General features: G+C 44.5%; 1 protein-coding gene across 2 annotated transcripts; it reads right to left on the reverse strand.

The window, feature by feature from the left end:
• Positions 1 to 269: 269 nt before the first annotated feature.
• Positions 270 to 22,891, reverse strand: LOC108918057 (serine/threonine-protein kinase 24-like). 2 transcript variants are annotated; one of them, XM_018724977.2, is made up of 11 exons: positions 22,288 to 22,891; positions 12,080 to 12,310; positions 8,683 to 8,739; positions 8,413 to 8,521; positions 7,469 to 7,626; positions 4,995 to 5,180; positions 4,715 to 4,860; positions 4,327 to 4,459; positions 3,765 to 3,833; positions 3,230 to 3,363; positions 270 to 2,975 (listed from the first exon to the last, which is right to left on the reverse strand). In XM_018724977.2, exons 1-11 carry the CDS (start codon positions 22,327 to 22,329, stop codon positions 2,939 to 2,941), a joined length of 1,302 nt encoding a protein of 433 aa, XP_018580493.2. In that variant the 5' UTR covers positions 22,330 to 22,891; the 3' UTR covers positions 270 to 2,938. The 2 variants fall into 2 exon arrangements, with proteins under 2 accessions (XP_018580493.2, XP_018580484.2); XM_018724968.2 differs by having other exon boundaries at positions 3,765 to 3,836.
• Positions 22,892 to 24,585: the final 1,694 nt, after the last annotated feature.

Here is a 24,585-nt window from a genome sequence, read left to right on the forward strand (position 1 = left end):
GAACAGAACCTTTATTTACCTTCCCAGTCGACAGATCGCAGTAAGGGGCACCCAAACAAGTGAGACCACCTTAATTCAACTCTTCCACTTTGTTTACAATGTGTGAGTGGGGTTTATCTGTGTTGGTGAGAAAAAGATGAATTGCACATTTGTGGGCTATATCTTTCAACAGGAAGTGAATGACTGGTGGTTGCATTTCATTTGTTTCAATGTAATATTTTTTCATAGCTGTTTGAGGAACATCTATTAAGCTTTTATTTATTGTGGCTTAGTGGTAAAACTGACTTTGTAGTTAGAAGTGGACAATGAAGTGTTTTTGCAAGTAAGATGAGGAGCCCAGGATGCTGTATACAGCAAGTGTTTATTAATGTTGAGATTATCTGATGGCCCCAGCACTCTCTGCTCATCCTATGTGTGGGAACTGACTGTATTACTCTTGACACTCAGGAATGACACCAGATGCCTGCTACTCGAATTAGAAGTTTATTTGTCCTCCCAGTCACTTAATTCATTAGGATTTCAATACCATTGATAATTACATAAGTATATACAGGACTATAAACAGTGTTACAGGAAAAAAGTATTTGAAAGTGTCCTATAATTTATCATAAACAGAGGTGACCAGTTATAATTCTGTAACACTTGTTCTTTAGTTACAAAAATAATGGATTATATTTCATACAGTATAACTGCACTGAAGAGTGCATCCTGATCCCTAGAATGCTTTATTGCCATATTTGCAGAAGTACAGTAGCAAACCAGTAAGAAACATTGTGGCTGCAAGTACCTTTACTTTAAATCTGTAGAAATGCTTACAAAGTGCAAGGGAGCAACTGATCAGTGAACAAGGTGCAGTACAGTACAGTACAAGACAAACAGGTTTTCGGAAAGGAACAGCACTTTGAAGTTGACTAGTGGATGATGGGAGGAAACAGAAACAGTTTGTGGCTGTATTGATTTCCAGTGCTAACTGGTGTACAAAGACATCACTTTTACCAACAGCAGTAAATCGGGAGGTGTGCGTGTGCACGGATCTGACAACATACCTTCTACACCCAGCAATAGAGTCCTTCAGCAGTACTGAGCAAAAACACAGCTCTCCGCAGCTGCGCAATCTTTTACGTCATCATCCTAAGGCACAGGAGATGCCTACGGACTGGAAAAGATAATTCTGGCTCCTTTGAATGTCTAAAATATGCAGAGAGAATATTCTTATTCTCATTTCAGGTTAAAATCATGAGCCATCTCAGAAATGAGCACTTAGCCTGAATTTCTAAACAGCTGCATGCCATGTTTCCTAAAACATTATTGCTGCATACTTTTTTTTTTTTTTTTAAAAAAGTGCAGGACTAATAACAAATAAATATAGCATTTTTAAAAATATTTTTTTATCCAAAACAAAAAAACCGCACAGGGCAGCTCATGTAGGTCACACCTAAGGTCCCTGGGGCTACCAGCAGACCCTACAGTTGTAGGGAATCGCACCATCTGGGTCTCTGGTGAGATAGCACATTGTGTGTGTTTCATGTAGAGGGGACCTGTAGCCAGGAGACCAGGGGGCATTTTACATGTTTAAAAGGCTTCGTTGTCATGCGTGACCCACTATGACTACACACCAGTATCAATGTTATGCTAATTTCTTATGGCTATTCAGGCTACATAGAGCAAGAAGGCAACTGAAGTCCGAGTGCAATGCAAGCAGCCGGTGTGGGAACGGGGCGCCACCGAAGCGCTCGAGGACACGCTTCCCATTTGTATGCCCTGGGGTGGTCAAGCCTGACAGACATGGAGGAGGTAAACAGCACCCAACTGCCCATCTGTCTACTAGAAGGGGGCAAAAGGAAGGGACAGGAGGCTGCCAGGAAGTCCTGCATCTGCAGAACACCAAGTCACTCAGTTCTTGTTCTGTAGCTACTGGGATTGTACACACTTTCATTTTCATAACATGACATGTCAAGTATAACAGCAGGTCTAGTCGGGAACCTGGTATAACAACTTCAGTGATAAAGTGGAGATGTGAGATTGACCCCATAAAATGTGCCACCTGGAGACAGCAGCACAACTGAGGTACCTACAGTAGTCATTTAAAACAAATCAAAGAGGGAGTCGGTTGTCACGAAACTCTAAAACATCTGACGGATTTGCTAAAAACAAGGAAAGTGTCGAAACATGTACGCTAAAAAATGTACTAAAGTAATAAAGGCAAGGCAATTAGTTATGGCCATCTGTGTGACAATATAAGCCTATACTAACAGTATCTACACCTGGCCATTTGTACACAGTGATTCCTTCACGCAAAAAACACGGTTTCTTAACAGCCGTTTAAAAAAAAAAAAAAAATTATGTACAAACATCTCAAGAGCTCCCCAAATCAGGGTTCACCATCTTCCAGAGGTCAATCCACTCTGAGCAGGATACCTGAGGTTCCAGAGTGCTAGAGCTCTCTTCAGCAAGGCTCACAAATACCCATTTTACAATGCCAACAGAAGTGGGTGCGTGTTGGCAGAAAAGAACAAAACTATCGCACACAGGCACATTCATATTTCAGAAGTTTCAGACAGACGTGCTGAGATGTTGACCATGGATAATTGAGCAGTTGTTAAGCAGTTCCGAGTCCTTGAGGGCGAATACTGAAAATGGCCATACGGAAGAGCGCTCGCACAGCAGGCCTTCACACGCCACCACCGACTGAGTGGCTTCTGGGGGGGAATCGGTGTCGCAGCACCCTGCTGACTGTGCCGACTCGGTGAAGAGGTTTGGTGTCTCATGAAGGTGCCTCCTCGGCCTAATTTACGCTCAATGTTAAAAGCATTTTTCTAACGTGTTGAAAGCTGAAAGCCCTCCAAAAAATGTCATGATGGCCAATGGTGTCAGGAGTGGCAGCCTCACTTGGGTGGGGACAGAGCTGCTATTCCCTTGGCAGGACAAAGCTCAGCTCCTAGTGGCTAGAAGATGACACCCTAGCCAATGAAAACCTGCAGGAGATGAGGGAGAGGGGATGGAGGGGCCATAAATACCTGGGATTAGAACTTGAGTTGACAAAAGCCTGCAAAGGTGTGAAAATTCCCCATAAAGTTTTGTAAACATGGGTGTGAACAGCACATCGCAATGGAAAAAAGACAAACACATTGGCTACAGTCTTCATTTATACACACGAAAAAAAAATAAATTAGAATTTGGGACAGGGCAGCAGGCCTGCGAAGGTGCGATTTGGCCGCACCAATCCTACCTCTCAAGTCTCTGAACGAGCTGCGATACCATGGAGTCCGAGATGCCTGGACACGTCTCCTCCGCCAGGAAGATGGCCTCCCTCAGCTCCTCCAGCGCTTCGGGTCTCGAACTGCTCGCCGCCTCCTCCTTCAGCTGCGCGGGATGGACACAGAGTAAAACAGGAGTACGAGGGTCTGCACACGGTGCCCACCTTGGGCCTACTGTGCGGCACCTGAAGGACTTCGCTGTACATGTTCTGGCTCCATCCACAAGAACAAATAACTTCAACTTAAATACTGCACTCTCATAAGGTGAAACAGCTCTGCACATGAAACGCACGAAACCAGCTAGCAGGCAGATAAAGTCACGTAACGCGGCCTCTGCCTCCACTCGGACAAAATCTTAGACATATCCTTCAGGAATTTGACCTCTGCAGTAACTCGCATCACATTTAATAACCAGCACCCAACGGCGCGTGAGAACAGCGTTGCGTTAATGAGCCGTGAACGGGGCAGAGATTCTGGATTTCGGTTAGCGGCGTGAGAAGCTCTTACCTCAGCGAAAAGAGGAGAGATAATGGTGGCGAGACTCTGGGACAGCGTACTCTTCTGCGTGTCTTCCGGCTGCTGGGAGTCAAGGGCAGAGGGTGAGGACCCAGCTGGAGCACTAACTGCCCCCAGATGAAGCACAAGGCAACAGCCAGCCTGTATCGGTAGTAAACTGATACGTAACAGGAGCCCTTAAGCTGTTTTTTTTTCCTTTTTTTTTTTCCTTAAACAAGGTTGCCTGGCAAACAGGAAAGAGAAAGAAGAGCTCAACAAGTGTGAGACACAAGAGTGTGTCCCAGCCATTTCTGCTGAACACCCCATGAACCACTTCCTGAAAGATCGTTAACAGTAAACCGGTGAGTCTGCAGATCTTCTGGAACAAGCGAGATAAGCCCTCGTCTTCGCTCGGCAAGGGTTTCAGTACAATGTTTTTCAACATGAGTGGAAGGTGGGCGGTTCTTCCTCCAGCCTCCCGCGTCCACCTGCCAACGTGGCCGCAGTGCCGGTCAACGCCTCGCTTTGAGCGACAGCAGGGCGACGGGGCTGGGAGCTCTCGCAGTTCCCTCACCTCGCTCCTCTCCAGCTCCTCGGGCTGGGCCGCCCCGTTCTGCACCTTTCTCGGGTCCTTCTCTCTGATGGTGCTGAAGATCCAGTCGTCGTTGGCAGCGTGGTCGCCCCCGGCAGCCTGGCCATCCTGTTCCCTGGCGGTAAGGAAATGGTGTCCTCAGGAACACACTTCTTTCCCCAAGTGCTCTGAAAAGAGACTTTTCTTTCCTCAAGCCACGGCTCTTGTCATCCCAGCACACAACACCCTTGCTAACAAAAGGTTTCAAGACGGTTTTGAAACTAACATAACTCCCGTCACTGGGTGTGTAACTAAGAGTAATGACCTGCGAGGACAGAGCTAGCTGGGGATGGGGTGCACGTCGGCGGAGCAGCCAGGTGCTGGGACTTACGAGTCGGACTCCTCCGAGCTGGACTGCTCCCTGGACTGCTCCATCTTCCACCGCTTGTACCTGTCGATGAGCTCCGTCAAGTAGGAGGTCTTCTTGGCGTACCGTACGATCAGCTTGTGCTTCAGCAGCTCTTTGGCGGTTGGCCGCTGTGGAAGGAAGCCCATCTTACTCAATGGACACTTTCACTGACGATCTCGGCACAAACTGCATCTAAGGTCTTAGGCCCTCGTTGCCGCTTGAGCCCCTGATACCCAAACAGGCCGTAAGCAGTTCTACTTACGAAGCTGGGATCCTTGTTCAAACAGGCTTCCACAAACTCCTTGAGTGGTTTGCTGTAGCTGCCCTCCAGCGTGGGCGGGTTGTTCTTTGGAATGAGGAAGAGCACCTTCATGGGGTGCAGGTCCGAGTGCGGCGGCTCCCCTTTGGCCAGCTCGATCGCTGTTATACCCAGTGACCAGATGTCCGCCTGCGGCAGGGAGACGCGTTCACTGAGAACAGGAAGGACGTCAGCTGATCGTGACCGCTGCCTGACTACAAGAAGACCCCTCCCAAAGCATCATCTGACAGACGCAAGAGCGACCAAGGCACCAAGTCCCCTTTCTCACAAACCCAGTTCAGTTCAGTTCAGTTCAAACACCCCAAATGCCTGCAGTTTTACTAGAGTTAGAGACAAGGTAAATCATGAGTTAAGCCCAAAACCGATCATTCTAATAAAGGTGGTCCTCAACTGGTCACGGGGTTCTGTTCTCATGACACCTTCCTAAGTGGTAAATCTTGCTATACTGCACCATATAAACCATACAGATATATAAACAGGTAGGGTTAGGGTGGTATGCATGAATGAATGCCACATAAAATACAGCAGGGCTTCGTTATACTGGTTCACTAATTTCACACATTATTCTTGTTAAAATAACCCCAAAACGGGGGGGGGGGGGGAAACAATACAGGACATTATTATAAATACTTTTTCATGGGGAACTATTATTTCCACTTTCATTTCTAAATTTGTTTACTTTTCTGCACCATCTACATTACATGTATTTATTTAGCACACGCTTTTCTCCAAAGTGACTACTAATGAACTCTATGTAGTTATCAGCCCACACACCTTATTCACCAAGGTGACTTACACTGCTAGATACACTATTTACAATGGGTCACTCATCCATACATCAGTGGAACACACACACACACACACACACACACACACACACACACACACACACACACACACACACTCTCTCTCTGTCACTCACACACTATGGGTGAACCTGAACAGCATGTCTTTGGACTGTGGGAGGAAACCAGAGCACCTGGAGGAAACCCACACAGACACAGGGAGAACATGCAAACTCCACACAGGCTGAGTGGGGACTGAACCCACATTCTCTCGCACCACCCAGGCACTGAGAGACAGCAGTGCTACTCGCTGTCCACCCATACCGCCATTTCTGCTTTCTAGCCATCGTTTAAAAAATAAAAAAATAAAAAAAGTGACTTGAAAGGAATTGCAAACAAAACATTATGGAAAATAAAACATTTCCATAAATAAAACGCAATCATTCCTATTCTACTGCAATGTCACCGAGGGAGTCATTAAGTAATAAGGTCCCTTCTGCAGTGTGGACAGCTGGTGTTGTAGTACAGAAGATGGAGCGCTCATCCTTAGATGTTGGGACCGAACATCGGGATTCGAAAATAGACTAATAAAGCTGTTTGGACGGCCGTCATACGTCACACGCACGGTAAGTTGAGGACCAGCAGTACAAAACACTAAAAAGCAGTCTTTTCCAGTCACCTGTCAATTGTTCATGGATCTCAGGGATTTTACCCTCCAGCATTTCCATTTGGTGCCTTCAGGAAAACATGGGAATGCGGTGAACCATAAAATCCTTGAAAATCCTATTTCTTTATTTTGGGGGAGCTGAGAGCGTGGTGGTTAGCGCTGTTGCCTTTGGACCCGAACGCTGCTGGTTCGAATCTCACCTCCAGCCTACGTAGCCTTGAGCGAGGTACCTTACCCTCAATTGTTCCGGTAAAAATTACCCAGCCAGGTAAATAACTGTCAGTAGTCTAACACTAAGTCACTTTGGAGAAAAGAGTGAGATTAATGAGTAAATGTAAATATGTGGAAATATGAATGTGCATCATGTTCCCTGCTTAAAACACCTCTACAAAAAAAAAAAAAAAAAAAGTGTTTAACATGACAGTTGCCAGCAGTGACCTCAGTCAGGGACTCTCAGCGAAGTTCTGCTAAAGAGATCCTCACGTGGGAACTGCAAGGGAGGAGAGCGGAGACGCCTCGATTCCCAGCATCCCGCGGGGCTGTGCCGTAGTGCAGCTTTCAAGAGATGTTCGCAGAGCAGGTCGGCGACCTCATGGGGCTTCAGTCACAGGGATTCCATTTGTACTGGACGCACCGACAGCCGCTCGACAGGGACAGCCGCTCAGAGGAGGTGCTGGGGGCTCGGGGAGGGGGCAAAGACCCCGAGACCTGCGTGTCACACTCCTGTCTGCAGGGCTGGATGACTCATCCGAGCGCCTGTCACACTCGGTGACATTAACTTGCCGACGAGCTCCCAGAAGCTGTCCACAGCACAACAGTAAACCACACCGCTGTGTGTGTCCTGCCCCCGCCACACCGACCCGACCCACCAATCAATCCAGGGTACCGTTGCGTATTTTTACAGCTGTATCGCCCAGCATTCCAAGGAGCCGAGCCACCAACACGGGGAAACGCACAGTTCTTACTTTCGAATCGTATGCCGATTGCTTGATTACTTCCGGCGCCATCCAGAACGGCGTGCCGACGAACGTGTTTCTCTTGATCTGAGTGTCTGTGAGCTGTCCTGCCACGCCGAAGTCCGCCAGCTTCACGTCTCCTTGCTCCGACAGCAAGACGTTGGCCGCTGCAGAACAATCGGGGACAGAGATGGAGGGAGGCGCACGCAGAATCAAACTCCATCACATATGTCAGGTACATGGTGCGAATCACAGAAGACCTACAGTTGGAGCCCTTGTCAGTAAAGCACACCTTTACCCCTTTACTGCAAAACTACTCAATTTCAGGACAAGTGCCTTTCTTCTGCCGCTCTGCAGCAGGCCAAGTGTAGGCAATGAAGTGCAAGGCACTGAGTGATGCATGTTGGGAAGTGATCAAGTAAACACAAGGTGGCGGATGGGGGGTCTTGAGACCGTTAGAAAAATAACGAGGAAGCCGCTCTAATTACGGGAACCCAATGCAACCACAGAGAAGGCATAGTTTTGGTTATTTATTTATTTTTATGAGATCCATTATCTTCCATCTTGCTTCTGCAATGTTGGGTTGACTAAAGGAATATTAAATCTAAAGGGAAAATTTGCACCGACTTTAGTAGATGTTTGTTTGCCTCCATGCTAAAGACGAAAATCTTAACTTTCTCAGGATTTGTCTTTCGGTGAAGTACAGATTCTGCTCTGGGAGGGATCAGTCGTGTTATTAATCCAAAAAGAGTAATAAATTAATCTCTTCTGCATCAGAAAGGTTAGCGGAGATCAGAAAGATACCAGCCTTTCTCACAGGAAGGACCTGATGGAAAGAAAGCGACAGGATGCCAGGCTACACGGCACCGCCTTTTGACCAACGTAACGAAGCCTTCAGCAAGTAGCTGCTCGGAGGCTCCATCCAGGACCACGTGAGGCCGCGTAAAGCGTACCTTTAATATCTCTGTGAATTTTCTTCTCCGAGTGCAGGTATTCGAGACCCTTCAGTATTTCTCTGAGGATCGTTGCGATTTGAGTCTCGTCCAAGGCACCTGGCTCCATCTGAAAAAGAGCATGTGAACGCGCTGGTTTCCGGAACATTCCACACCGGTTCGTTTTACAAATTCCGCACGTCCCGAAGACCGACGGTAAGTCTTTGTACCGCCGAATGTCGCAATGGCTTAAATACACCCCCTCCGACAACCAACCGTGGGATTACTCACCAAATCCAGGGCTGATCCTCCACCTAAATATTCCATGATAATCCATAATTTTGTGTCCTGAGACAAAAAGAAACGGGTATTAACAGAGCACCTCCACACACTGTCCTGCAGCCCATTTGCAACAAACCCTTTGTTTGCATTTCAGTTTTACACAAATGTCTATCCTGGGCCTTTTAAAAGCAGAATTAAAGGATACACACGTTAATGTAACAGCGGTAATCATTTGGAAAAATAATCTTATACTAACTGCACATGTTCTTCACGATTCTACCAATAGTGATCAGACTACAATGCAAGTTTTGCACAACCACTTCAAAAAAAATACAAATACTCTACTGATTGGAATCATTTGAATTTCACTTAAAATGATTGAACAACCTTTGCATTTGAGCAGAGAGGTATTAACATATTAAAGCCCCCCACTGTGCAGGTACACTTCCAGGACTCATTTGGTTTAGCACATTTTATTCAATTCCAGCTTTTTTCCACCCAGATCTGGACGGCTCCAGCTGTGTACGATGGGAAGCTACTGTAACAGGACAGAAGTAAACGCTGTGTAAGTAGGCTGAGCTGAAGCATGTAAATAATTCAGTGTAAATGTAGGCTGTAAAGCCACCGAAAACCATGAAATCTACCTTTGGAGGAAGAAAAGACAGAAAGGAGTTGAGCGTAAACCTGCAAAGTTACGAATGAGAGCAGTCGGTCCGCAACCACACGAGCGCTGCCTGGAACCAGGACTGTGCAAATGATGTACAGTACCGCGGTATAGAAAAGTACAAATGTTTCCTGTGCATGTAAAGCTCACTGGAGCAGCAAGACGGTGTAAAAGGTGCTGGATCATAGAACCAAACCCCACCGGAAGAGTAAGATGGTGTGAAAGGTGTTGGATCACAGCACTGAAGTCCGCTGAAGCAATAAGACAATGTGGGGCGTTGGGTCACGCCCCCAAAGTCCATTGGAACAGAGAAAGAGGGTGGGGATGTACACTCCACACATCTGTACTGAGTGTTTACAGCCCCGCAGACAGTCCTTCGCTGGCTGTAAACCAACAGAACATTAACCATTCGATTTGGGGGGGGTAAACCTGTGTTTTGCTTTAGATTCATAGTACATTTACGCTTCGTTCGCTTTGCCTCTAGACACTCTGATCTAGGGTGGCGCACGCCATCGGTGTGGCAGGAACGTAAAACATTATCACTTGAAACATTATTCTGACACTAAGACCAACATCAGTTGGTAGGAATCATGGGAAACGTCCACATCTGCAGCGTCTCTACGCAAAGCACAACCACAAGTCAATGGTCGCCGTGAACCGTATCGACCGTTGCGCGTCGAAGCTCCTTTGTACAAGGCGACAGACGCGCCGTAGCTGAAACCTGACACTGAACCAACACCACGCTGACGCCATGAGCCCGTAAAGATCCCTGGAACCAGGGTGGGGGGACAGACGACAGGCAGCCCCCTCGATGGCTCGGCTCACCCTGACAGGCTCCCAGCATCAGCTTTCCCGCCGCCCTACTTGAGCGTTTCACCAACCCAGATACACACGACCTGAGGGAGAGCACATGCTGGAAACACACTCGGGTGAGGGGGAAGGGGGACACTGGTACCTGCAATGTGTCACGCTCCAGCGTTTAAAGAGGTACAGAGCCATCCATCAGCAGGTAAACGAGGAAAAGGGAATAGTTGGAGGAGGTGCGGAAAGGAGCCCGTGAAGCGATGAACGCTCTCTACTCCTCCGTGTGATTAATAGAGGAAACGTGGCGTGCGTTCATGTGCTGTCTGGGGGCTGATGATTCACGTCCACGCGGTCCATTCCCCTCTTCATCCGGTCCCTAGGGCCTCGTCAGCTTCACACACAGGCAACGTATAGAGCCTATCATAGCAGCAGCTTTAGCCTGGCCCCTCGTAAGACCGCAGGTCCGACAGGTTGTCCGTCATACTGCTTCCCGCCCTAGTTCCGCTCCTGAGCGATGACTGAACCCCAGAGAAGGAAGAGGGGTCATCCAGCCGTGAGCACAAAGAGCGGCTCACTGCACGGATGGACGCAAATGATGAACAGCAGCGACTACTTCCCATACCACCAAGCAAGCATGGCGGGACTGCAGTGCTTGGAGTAATATAGTTTTGGAGGAGATCCCTGAAGGCAGCTCAAAGTCATCACCAATCAGAAATTTAGAAAAACTAAAATAAAATAACAGCCTCAGTTTGCAATGCATCCCAATCCCTTCCAAAATAATAATAGATCCACACCAGCTCGTATAAATCTCACTACCACAACTGGCGGGAAACTTCTATGATGGTTCTGTCACCTGGTAATGGATGAGCTTCACCAACAGGAACCTATATCTGCACCTCAGTCAACCATTAAACACACAACAGCTAAAGTCAAGTGATGAACCAACTCATGTTCAGTTTTCACTCCACTTGAACATCGCAATCAGTAACCAAATATGAGGAAGAAAAGGCCATAAAAAAAGTGATATAAAATAGCAGCACATGTTGACTACTCTGATCCTTCAACCTACAATGGAGCCTTATGGGATGCGTAGGTGGGTGCAGCAAATCTGGAAAAAAACCCCGCCTGAAGATGCAAAATTGGTGCAAGTAGATATGTGTCCGCGAACACAAACAAGCCGCTGGTGTTGCCCTTAGTGTGGGAGAGCAGGTGCCGAGGGGAACCACCCCTGGCCTGATGTGGTCTCCCGTACATCCTTTTTCCAACTCATCTCTGCTACTTTCACTAGACGCAAAGGAGAACAAACGTCTCTTGAAGAGACTTTCTTTGCCTGCAGGCACCATTTATACCCCAGACACTATCGCAGAGAGGAGATCTGAACGGAAAGCTGCGCTTGGGGCCATACTTCACAGCAGTGGCAAAATGTTTTATGGAGGAAAAAACTGCTTCCAAAGCAATAACCGAGGTGCATTTAAAATGGGCAGCGAATACATTTCCGTAAAGTTGTTTTGTGAAGCCATTCCTGTGTTCTTTGATCACGATCACCCCCAACCTCGAACCCCAGGGACTAAAGCAGTCCAGAAACTTTCATTTCACAATTAGAAAACCAAATTAAGCATCAAAGAAATGGACCAGCAAACAGCTGGCATAGAGTAACTGGAACACTGAATGAGTCTAAACACCAACCATGTTTACCGCTGCCCTACAAAGCAACACTAGCACCACGCTTCAATTCTGGTCCCACACTCAGTAAACACTCAACCGAACATGACTGATCTTGACCAGAGCTTCTATCTAAAGGAAGCAAGACTGGATTATGTTCAGAGCAGAATGTCACCTTAGTGTGGTATCATTTGCTGCACCGTAACAACATAAGGCCACGTGGTGAAGGTCTGCCGATGCCTGGATGTTGGCTCACGGGGTCTTGTGGGTACCCACCTTTAGATAGGACCCATAGTACTTGGTCACAAAGGGGCTGTCACACTGGCTCAGCACCGTGATCTCCTGCTGGATGTCCTCGATCTCGTCTTCCGCCTCCTCCAGGTCGATGATTTTAATGGCCACGACCTGCTGGGTACGATTGTCGATGCCCTTGAAGACCTCCCCAAAGGAGCCCTTGCCGATCCTCTCCAGCTTGGTGAACAGCTCCTCCGGGTCCGCCTTCAAGCTCTGGGGTGGAAAAGAGGGACGGGGTCAGCAGAGGTTATCGGGGAAAGGTGCGGCTAGTCCACATTCTACTACAGATTACCAAAACACGTCAGCTACATTCCATTTATGGATTCACACAAAACTGCATGGTCCGTGTACATTGCGTTCATTTGTTTTTTGATTCGAAGTTGAAAAACAAAACGCGAATTGATGCCTTCATTCATTTTTTTGATTTAATACTGAAAGCAGAAAAATGGCAAAACAGCTTTTTGTTTCTGAGCACACAAAAAAAGAACTTGTTTATTAATTTTCTCTTTTTGTTTAATCATACAATGTGTAGAAATCAAGATCTCATAATACCAAACATGATGAATGCCCTAAAGTGCACAATTTTTCCAGTCTAACAAGTAGCCTAACCTAGAACTAGAACCTAGAACTTCACAGTGCTTTTAACACCTGTGCTTAATGAGTAATAAGATTCTTAAGAAGTAGCACCTGAAAAATTGTGCCGATTTTCCTCGGTGGACATACCATCCTCCCTTACTGTCACTCTCTTGCTGCTTCTGAAAAGCACCTAGTGATCCATATGAACTTATGAATAACTCAGAGTGAAGCCAGCATGTTTGATGAAGCCACTGATGGATTATGCGCAGTTTCAGTTCATTCACATGCGGGTTGTTCAAGAATACCGCAAAACGAAATAACTCAAAGTCAAAAAAATAAGATGGCAAGAAACTATAATTAGAAATATTTTAAATATTTTACATTTTGAGCAAAAATGGTTTTTAAACAGTTAATTCATCATTTGTTTTTCCATTTTTAAAGCAAAAAACGAATGAAGGCATCGTGCACGGACCATGTATCAAGTCGCTTACTAAAGAAGTTTACTTTCAAGTCTAAGGAAAGTTTTTTTGGCTGTAGAAAAAGTAAACTAATTCAATATGAGAGACCAAATGATCAAAGTGAACATTTACTTGGTCTAGCAACAAATACAGTGTAATTTTCAAAGGAAATTTCATGCTAAGTGATTAAAATAACATTTGTTGCACATTTTGGCATTTGACACAATTTGCTTGGTTGGGTAAGCAGATGGGTTATGATACAAGTTATACCCCCCTACCCTCATATTTGCTTCATTGTTCATTTTGCCTCATGCCATAATTCACATGCCAGATGAATATGCCTCCTTATTTGTGGATGGAATAACAAGTCACGTGGTGTTCTAGGAGAACGACGGAGGAAGGCCTCCCAACCCAAACTTCTTCTAATACTTGTAATAGACCCATGAAAATTGTTAATAGCATATGCTTATTTGGGGCTTCCAAGCATATCCCCACCCAAGATTACAGCATTATTTCCACAATGGAACAAGTCATTTTTGAAAAGCTTACACCTCCAGCGAGCCACACGTGTCAATCCTATTTGAGGCTGCTATAAGCCGTAAGCTATAACTACTGCGCCACAGGCCAAAACAAACACTGTCAACGCAACAAAAAGAAAAATCACTTTGAGTCCTTCCTCAGAAACAGTCAAAGCTCCGGGGGAGGTTTCGAAGGCTTTAAATAGTACACAAATTCCGTCTGTAGACCACTCAGAATTAAGAGATAGCACTACTTAATTAGTTTTGAAGGTTCCAAAACTTGGAACTTCTGCAATGCAGATTAGTGGGGGTGGTTATTCAAGGTTGTTAGCCATTCCGCACAGCCTAACCAGTGGTCAAAAGTCCACCAGCCATTGACAACATTGACTATAAAAAAGGCAAACAACTCCATTTTTAACATAATGGCCCTTGGATGAATGAAGCTTAGTGTTTATTATTATCCTTATTCATTAATTTAGCTGGTGCATTTCTTCAAAGTGACCAATATTACACTACTTAAATTACTTCTAGTAATTTTCCTATTTTTACAGTACATCTGGGTAATTTTTACTGGAGCAATTTACAGTTAAGTACCTTGATCAAGGGTATTATAGAAAAGCAAAGTTTCAAACCCAAGCTCTAGACCACCTTCCACTCCTTTTCTCTTAAATGATCTTGTGACCATATCAGTGGATTACTAGACTCGCAGGTCAGTAATAATAAAACTCAAAGAACTGAAGAGAACTGACTGCTTAACAGAAGTTCTCTGGTTTTAGCAAAGATATGGCATTGAGGTTAATTTTTTAACTGTATTGACTGTTTCACAGGGATTTTTTTTTATACTGTAAATCACATGTCCTCCATGCACAGAGGACAGACAACTGGCCACATGTCAGATCCATATTTGGAAACATCAACATCCAGTGAGGGTTCTCACACTGGATGCCATGCACTGGCCTTATGGAAAACACAGATGTGTCTGCTAGATCAACAACACTTTTTGATGTTTATATGGGGCATATATACACACACCATGTCCTGACCTTCTGACCATCTCACCTTGATGCCACACTGAATAGCCAGAATTGTGTGTATAGAGCAGCAGGCCACAACCAAACTGCGAAATGCAAAGGTCTGTAGCTTATTTTGCTTTTATAAAAACTGTATCAAAAAAAACAAAGCTGCATTTCTTTGTATTGCATCTCAAAAAAAAAAAAACACATTCTTCGGCACTAATTGTAGAACTTTCTCTCATTGGTAAGCTCATTTCTAATTTCAAGAATTTTTCTTCGGGATGAATGAAGTTTTATCTTATAAATGAAAAAAATGAATGCGCAATTCATTTTATTTATCGTATAATCGATGCGCAATGGTAAGTTGCTACTGTAGTAGTTCCACATGAGATTTGCATGACTTGGTTCACTTCCCTAGGGCTTACTTTTGACATAAAATAAGGACATGGAAAAAATGTCACAGTGAAGCCTTGGAAGGTCCATCTGCTTTGTGTGTGCTCAGAGACTGTCCATCGACATACATTCCCAGGATTTTACACAGAAAAAATTGCCATTCTCCACAGAGAACCTTCACCAACTCCAAACAAATAATATTCAATAGGACCTGCAGGCCATATCTTCTCCAACATCATTTTCACCTGTCTTCAATTTAGTTTATTTCAATATATGCAATGTATGTCATGTCTGTTAATTCGTGACTCCCCGGGACACATAGCAGTGTACGTTTTCTCCATAGTAAGTTATCAGTTTGAACCACACTGCAAAGCAGTGAGTCAGGCGACGATGACAACACACATTCACAACACATTCACACATGGCACAACATTCATTGGCGAGGGTCACAGCTCTCGAATCCCTGCGTTTGCAAATATCCAACTGATTGTGGCTCAGCTACGATGGGCACCAGTAGCATCAACTTTCTGAACCACAACTTTGCAAGCACACGCCAGAGGTCATCTTTAATCTAAAAGGCTGCTTTTGGACTGGGGACTCAGCCAAGATCTCCAACTAAAAACTGATTCTCTGTTTAACTGCCAGTGTGGGTCAGTTCAGGACGGACCTCGCACCCTGCCGGTGCTAAAAGGGGTCATTACATTATACAGTATTATCAACTGGAAGACCAGTCTGAAAGCACTTTTCCTACCAACATACAACAATCACAATATTGGATCTAGGCATATCCACATCATACCACTGTCTTCAGAATCACACATTTGGTCCAAACCATCCAACAATCTGTTCTGTCCAACAAGGTTGTCACTTTTCTGCCACTGTCTTCCGATCACATACATTCAAAATCCTCCTTGGGCCCTTATTTATAGATTTAATTGTGTTTAGTTGTACTTTGCACTCAATGAGAACACTAAGATGGTAGCGGTCAGTCTGTTGGACTGATATATGTTCTTTACTCACACGAAAGAGTAAAATGGGAGCAGTTTCCCTCAACCCAAGACCAACTCAAATGTGTTGAGCAAAGATAAGGACTTGAGCATTTCCCTGAGCCCGTGGTGTGCAGCCGCTACGTTGCCCCTCTCAGCGTGCGGGTCACACGCGTGTACAACAGTGAAAATCTCTAATGAGGGCACACTTTGAAAGAAGAGGAGAGGGAAAGAAAAAAGGAAAAAAAACACACCTAATTAAAAGAACATCAAAAGACAGCTTTGCCGGAGACGACAGGGGACCCCAAGCAGCTCCGACACACACGCGCTGCATTCCAGCCAACACTCACAGCGAAGAACGGTTACAAACACTAACAGGACAAAAACAGTCACCAAACCAGACAAAAATCCTTCCCTCTGACCCACATTTGAAGAAATTATGTTCTTCACGCTTGCCATTCTGATTCATTTACATCAACCACACCAATTTGGCGCCCGGAGCGCGGTTACTCCTGCTTCGCTTCAGTACACAGCCACGTTCTTCTGCTTCGTATAAAACAGCGAAGCTGTGAAGAGCCCCTTCCAGTCCTAACTGGCACAAGCATCAGTACCAACCGATACCTCAGGATTAAACCTTCGGAATCAATCTCATACAAGGAATCTGTCCTGGAAAACGGCAGTAAAAATCAAGCGGGGATGTTGCGGTACCGAAGTGAACGCCATCAAAACTAAACATACACTTTCTGAAGTCCTGTGCTAAAGAGAGGAACTCTAGGAATGAACAGGTCACTCTCTCTGGCCCAGTGCTTTGTCTGCAGGCCAGCACTCCAAACCACTTTCAACACAGCTGTACATCTCCCGCTGTGCTCCTCTTACTTCTCCGTTTACTTTAAAAAGCCTGAGCGCAAGAGACACCATCTCGCCTGATGCACTCAAGTCGCTCTCTTCGCGTTATTAAATATTTGAACGTATTTATTCCCTGCACAAGTGCTGCATCCAAGAAACGTGTCTAAAAAAGCAGGGCAGAACACGTGGAGAGTGGATCAATGTAGAAATGACATAATCCGCAACGTAGGATCTTCTGGAGCGTTCAAACAGTTGAAGTTGCTTAGCTTAGCTAATTTTTTGAGGCGAAGAACATCTGTGCTGCACGTTCGCCAGCTCTTGCTATAAAAGGAAAACGAAGCAGATTACTATGGGTACAAGAGCGCCGCAAACAGACCATATCAAGGGGCAAAAGATGCATTTTTGGACCATGTCGAGTCAGACTGTGACCACAACAGAGAGAACAACAAAGCTGATGCTTTAATGTTCATCTGACTGACTGTGGTCTTCAAACTCTCGCTCACTAGAAGTATGGCCCTGGTGGTTATTCTCTTAAGCCAACCTCCCCTCAGCTTCTAGCTGACATCTCACAACCTGAGGTTATTGTTCCCATGTGAGAAAACGAGGAGTTTTGCCCTCTCATTTGAGGGGGAGCTTCCCCGATTTGGCAGGATCAGCAAACTTCTCCACAAAACCTTCCTCCTTCCCCTCTGCTCTCTAGACCCAAAAGGGAAGGGTAATGGACCCATCTACCAAAGGGTGAATTAATGACAAAACATCATGGCACCGAGGCCCTGAGAAACATGTACTCGCTGATAGCAACAGTAAGCCTACGATCCAGCTGGCAGCGCACGCACGCACGCACTCATAACTGCCATAATACAGAAGTGCTCCATGAGCACATTACCAATATGACCTAAATTTTACAGTCCAGTTCACTTCCATGTGTAAGATGTCATATGAACCTGGAGGGGGACAATATGGAGTAGAAGTGCAGAATGGCTCTGGCCACTTACTGGGCTTGATCTCCTACACTTGAGGATCTAGTACTGTGGTATTCCCTACTGTGTGGACAACTCACCATAAAAGCTCTTCGGGGCAGCTGGTAGCTTAGTAGTTACAACAGCTGCCTTTGGACCCAAAGATCCCAGGTTCAGGTCTCACCTCTAGCTCTAATACCCTTGAAAAGGTACTTACCCAAAAACTTCTCCACTAAAAAAAATAGCTTAGCCATATAAATGGGTAAATAATTGCAAGCAGCTTAATACTAAGTCGCTTTGGAGAAAAGCATCAGCTAAATAATGTAATGCCACTAATTTGCCTTGGGGGAGGGGGGGAAAAAAGAAAAAAAAGTCATGTCCAATCTTCCTCTTCTGCTGGTTTCATGCCGTTTTCCCAAAAGCAGTAATATTTGTATAAAATACAAAATATACTCAAATTTCATTCAGCTTCGAAACTGCAAGTGTGACTTAAATGAGCAAAAGATCAATGACAACAGCCAAAAGTGGCCCCATAGAGCAAGCCGGTTGTACAGAGATTGTGCGGAAGGGGGCATAGTGGTTAGCACTGCTGCATTTGGACTTGACAACCTAGGTTTTGACCCCACTTCCCACTGTAGTACCTTTAAACAAGGTACTACAATGAATTGATAAGACTCAAAAATGACCAAGATGTATAAATATCTGGTTTTACTGAGGACACAGGACACACTGGAACGTGCAGGCTGGTTGTGTGTCCACTCTCTTGGTCACGCTCACTTGGCCGTGTCCTGCTGGCACGCACACCGTTGAGTCTATCTGCTCACTGCACCATGACCTCCACATACCCCCAGTAAGTTGTCTTCTCTGAGGTGGTGGACTTCACACCACATAACATCATCCACAATCCTGTGTACTAATGGGAACAGATTTATTTTTGCACAAGGAACACATTTTGACCAGAAACAGTGGAACGGCACCGACGGTAGGCCGAAGAACAACTCGCGCTCGCTTTACCTCAATCAACAGCATTCGATTTGCACGCAAAGTAAATAACTGCAAACTAATGGTTCCATTAATACGGGAAGGCAAGCTTGTTTTTACGTCAGGGTTACATCACATCAGCAAACCCCAGATGAGCCAACACAACGAAACTCAGAACGGAACTAAACAACTGCTTTAAATAAGTGACAGACAGATGAACAGCTCTGTGTCTGTAGCGTAAAATCATTCACTTGAAACCTGGGAATCTAGTCATGCGCCTCCATCTCAGGGGTCCATTCCTCTGAAGCCCAGCAGACGACATTTGGAGGGCTAGCAGCAGCAAAAGCCATGAACAAATGGCCCTTCTATTACTTTTTAATGGCGGCAGGGAAACAATACAGGCAACGCTCATCTTTAACCCTCCAGAGATGCTCCCTTCATCACTCGCCAATCCCCGAGCTCTATCCACCAAGCCACGAGCTCCAGAGAGGGTCTTCAAGGCAGGGGCCCAGCCACTCACTGTCCAAACAGAAAACCCAAGGCAGATGCTGCTCATTCAATATTACATCGTAAGTAGAAATATTAACTTGGACATCAATAAGAAAAGAGGTGGTTCAGCATAAACTGAAGAGCAGCAGACACGCAAAATTCATAAACACAAAGAGCATTCCAGCTACACTGACCCTTTGAAAGTGTTTTCAAAAAATTACTAGAAATATGAAGCTGATCAGACGGAGGGAGGAAAAAAAAAATTCAATATTGAATATGCACCCCCTCTAAGAATCATAACAATCACCCTACTGGCAAGAGTATCCAGTTATGTGCAGCCTCCATATATAAGGAACTATAATGGAATTGGTTGAACGAAGGGTGGAATAAGATGTACATCAGCCAGCTGATCTTTTTTGATCACTTTTCTTTTCTTTTTGTATTTTTGTACAATGATGCAAAGGACAGTCTTGTATTGGTCACATCCAGCCGCGCTGTTAATTTCATAAACTACTGAGCAGCCTTAAGAGCGCATGCTTCCCAATAAACAACCTGAGCTGCACAGTAATTCATTCTGAAAGCAATTTCTTTTTTAGTATCTTTCAAAATGTATAGATTCAGTACAACAACCACCAAGAGATTCCAGATGATCATTAAATCAGCTCAAAAAAAAAAAAAAAAAAAAAAAAACAAAAGATCTGCAACCAAAGACTGTATTCAGAGGAGTGTTTTGGATCAGGATTAAAGAATATCAGTGTCACCAGATGCTGGACTCCTTCAGTCCAGAAGTCACTTCTTCTACCTCATGAAGTGTAGAGTTAAAAAATTTAAAGAAATAAAAAAAAAAGAACTTAAGAATGTACCAGAAAGCACACCCAGAGGATTTTACTGGAAATAAGGAGTCCTACAGACATCTCTGAACCATGGACAGCCCTGCAAAACAATACCACACTTAGAAGCTAACAGGCAAAACTTAAAGTACAAACATTATTTGTAGAAAATTTAACTGAAAAGATGTGGCTTGTATACAGATTAATTAAAAAAAAAAAAAAAAAAAAAAAAAAAAAAAAAAAAAAAAAAAAAAAAAAAAACTTACATTTATTCATTTATCAGATGCTTTTGTCTAAAGCGATGTACATCTCAGCAAAAGTACAATTTATGCATTACATTGAGAGAAGGAGACATAGCTGCAGACATGAAAGTCTTAAGCAAACCTAGTTTGTTCCCTACCACTTACAGTTTAGAAACTATTTTTTGTCAGACTGCAGTTTTGCAAATTATGTACTAAAACAGGTAAAATACATACTGTCTGTGAATGAAGAAAAAAAGATCAGAAACAAAACTGTATGGCAACGGTATATACTGTTAATAGGATTAATCTTGATAAATCTTTGTGTTTACTCAAAAACATTTTTTCATTCACCCACATCTACCTTAACATATACGTTTTATTTTCCCTCTCAAACTGATCAGTCAAGGTGATGAAGCAAAAAGACACAATCCATTAAAATATTACAAATAATACATTCCATGCATTTCTATTCTGTCTGTTCAGAGCAGAGGAATATTCTGGCATTTTAAAACAACCTGTTACAGTTTAAGAATTACAGCCCCAAGACAGTACAGGGACAGATGGACAAACAACGGCCATAATGACGGGACCCTTGAGTTATTACTCAGTTTGTTACTTCAGGTTGCAACTCCCCATTGATGTCGTGACCCTACCAGGTAGGTAGCTGTGGTTGGTTGTTTGTGTGTGTGGCATGCAGAAACCCAACCAACGTCCCATGCCTCTGCAAGTGCACATTTACCAACAGGGGCACTGTTTAAAAAAAAAAAAAAAAAAAGATGCTGAGAAGCGAACAGTTATGTATTCTGTAAAAAAAAAAAAAAAAAAAAAAAAAAAAAAAAAAGTGTCACACTGCAGAGGAGGGAGAGCTTTTATACTTGTGAATGCAGGTGACTGATCAAAGTTAAACTTGTGGATTTTTTTCCTCATTTCCACCTTTGTCGTCACTGTCTGCCTTTAGGCTATAGAGCTGCGGCAGGATCCATAGTGGCTAACAGCAATAATGTGTCGTTTATTTCAAGTGAGCATCTCCATTGAAGTTTGTGAGCTCTACTGAACACTGAGAAGCACAGATTGTGACTGATGGAGACTGGTAAACATTAGTCCATACCGGTGATGAAAGATGTAGACTGTAGACAGTGCGGATTGGAGAAGACTGGAGAACATTGCTGAAGACTGAAAGATAAAAGAATACTGGAAATATGGAGGCTGGTGAGGAAAGATGAGTCCTAATGAAAGCTGATACAGGTAAAGATAAATGGTGATACAATTTGTGAAGACTTGAAAAAATGAAGACAGGCAAAGACAGATGAAGACTGGTGAAGAAGAACTGAGAACCTTGATGAAGACTGGTAAAAACAGATGACTGGTGAAGAGGAGAACAGTGATGAAGACTGGTAAAAACAGATGACTGGTGAAGAGGAGAACCTTGATGAAGAATGGAGAACAGTGATGAAGACTGGTAAAAACAGATGACTGGTGAAGAGTGGAGAACCTTGATGAAGACTGGTAAAAACAGATGACTGGTGAAGAGGAGAACCTTGATGAAGAATGGAGAACAGTGATGAAGACTGGTAAAAACAGATGACTGGTGAAGAGTGGAGAACCTTGATGAAGACTGGTAAAAACAGATGACTGGTGAAGAGGAGAACCTTGATGAAGAATGGAGAACAGTGATGAAGACTGGTAAAAACAGATGACAGCTGAGGAAGAAAGATGAAGAGCGGCTGTAATGATACATGAAGACTGAAAAGAGACACTAAGGCAGACAAAGTGTGGTAAAGATGAAGGCTGAGGATCAAAGATGGATGAGGAGCGGTAAGGACACAAGACGACGAGTTCAGACAGGTGAACACTTGCGAAGACCTGAAGTTGAGAGCCGAAAAACCTCCCCTCTCTTACCTGCATCCCTGGCAGGCCACCTTGGACCGGGGACTGAGCCATGGGGTCCCACACGTAGAAGCAGGCTTTAAAAAAAAAAAACAACCAGGCTGGTCCAGAGGACAGGTACAGCGAGAGGACACCAAGTCCCGGCGGGTGTCCCTCCTCCTGAGCCGCTCCGCTTCGGGACGCCTCGGGAGAGAAAGTCCCACAGCGGGACGCGAAGACTCCCCCACGAAGCTGCACGCGACGCGGTCCTCCGTTGACCGCGATCAGACGGTCTTTGACTGACGAGAGTCCACGATGCGAGCAGGACGCGCGGTCACGGTGGGAATCGCCAGACGCGAGAGAGAGCAGGAGCGCAGCGGAGCCTAAGGCTTAGTTTGCGCGGCTCGGGGGTCCTGCAGCCGGTGACAGTCACTGTTCCTCCTCCGCCCATTGAACTCAGTGAACGGTCCGCACACGCCTGCCCTCTCAGCCACCAGTGCACCGTGAGCCGCCACACACGTCACGAAGGTACAATATAACAATAAACAACCCCTCCGATCCGCGTCCCCGCCGCCGTGCTCGTCCTCCTCACTGCGATCCACCAGCGTCCGCCATCTTGTCCGCCCCGTCAGTCCGACATGAGGGGTGATCGGGTGCCCCGGCTCCGCCTCTCACGGGGCGGAGCTATATGGTGGGGCGGGGCTAAGAGGCGGGGCTATGGGGCGGAGCGGTAACTGACAGGTACATGTGGTTTGATAGGCGAAACAAAATTTTAAGACGCAATTAAAACAGTCATGAAGTAGACCCATATATTTTATTATACCATTGTACTGAATCCCTGAATTCAGAATAGCAGAGTTGGAATACCTAAGACAAATTGTGAGTTTTAAAAAAGTTCATTTATGAAAAAATAAAACTTTATGCAATTCTGAATATTTGAAGTGATGTACATTCTTTTTATACAGTAAAAGAAAACATGAGACAGCAGGTGGGGTAGCAGTTGGGACTGTGACCTTGTAACCCTAAGGCCACGGTTTGAATTGCACCACTCCCGTAGAACCCTTGATCAAACTGCTTAAAGTGAATTGATGCAGCAGAAACACCCTGTTGTATAAATTGGTACATCATTGTGAAGTTCATTATTCAACATTGCAGGTTAATGTGGACAATAGAGTTGGATACAGATTAATAAGAAAACTCAAATCTCCCAATACGGTGAGTAATATTACAAAAATCACACCAAGTGCTCCTGTGCAGCAGATAGCTCTCAGGTAACCATTCTTACACAGCTGCATACAATGATCACCACATGTACGCTATCTGAGCACATTGAATTTTATGCCGATAATTCATTGCCTGTAATGTTGCTTTCAGTATTTCTGTCCTGCAGCTTTGAATAATTACTGCTGTGCAAACAGCTTGAAATAGCGCATCAAACAGCCACAGAGGGCCTTTCATCCATCACATATATTCTGTCAGTCCATCATAAAGCAGAATGTTCATTCACAGCCAAGGCATTTAACCTTGATGAAAAGTCTATACTGCTGAGCAGGGTTGTAATTCTTTGGTCCTCGAGGGTCGTAATTCAGCAGTTACAGTGAGCTGGCCTTCAGCCTGGAAAATCTGCAGATGTTCCAGCTTCACAGCCGAACAGGAGCTGAAGAAATGTTCATAATTAATTAATCAGTTACTTAGTTCAAGCTTTTATCCGAAGTAGCTTACAGCATTAGACCCATTTATTCAGTAGAATATTTTTACTGGAGCAGTTCAGGGTTAAGTACCTTGATCAAGTGTACAGGGCTTGACCTGGAAGCTTTAAACCACTTAACTTTATTAACCTTCTTAATATACATTTTCACATAGTTCAGTGAAGTTCTTTGTCATCTCCATTCACATTCATTTTACTGTACTCCATTTCTGATACTTGTTGTGATTTCTGAATATAGAATTTAAAAATGCTTTGCTTCATCACTTCATATTATGCATGGAAAAATGAATATGATATCCATTTTAAAGACTGGAACAGGACAAACCTCAGGTGTTTGAGAACTTTATAACTAACTTTACTTATTCCTTTCAGGTGTCTTTTTTTGAGACTGAAGTAAATGAATTCCTAACACACAAACACACAGATTAACTGGCATACTCACTTCCAGCAATGATCTTGTTAAACTGAAACACATAAGGCAGGCGATTTATGATGGATGAGGCAATGCTGTAAGTAGCGACACATCTAAGCAGAAATATAAAATTTATCCGGAAAACAGCAGGAAAAACTACACTATGCAAACACGCAGAGAAATTACAGAATTTTATTTAAAAGAAGGATTA

The sequence above is a fragment of the Scleropages formosus genome, chromosome 14 (genome assembly GCF_900964775.1).
Source record: "Scleropages formosus chromosome 14, fSclFor1.1, whole genome shotgun sequence".
NCBI classification, from domain to species: domain Eukaryota; kingdom Metazoa; phylum Chordata; class Actinopteri; order Osteoglossiformes; family Osteoglossidae; genus Scleropages; species Scleropages formosus.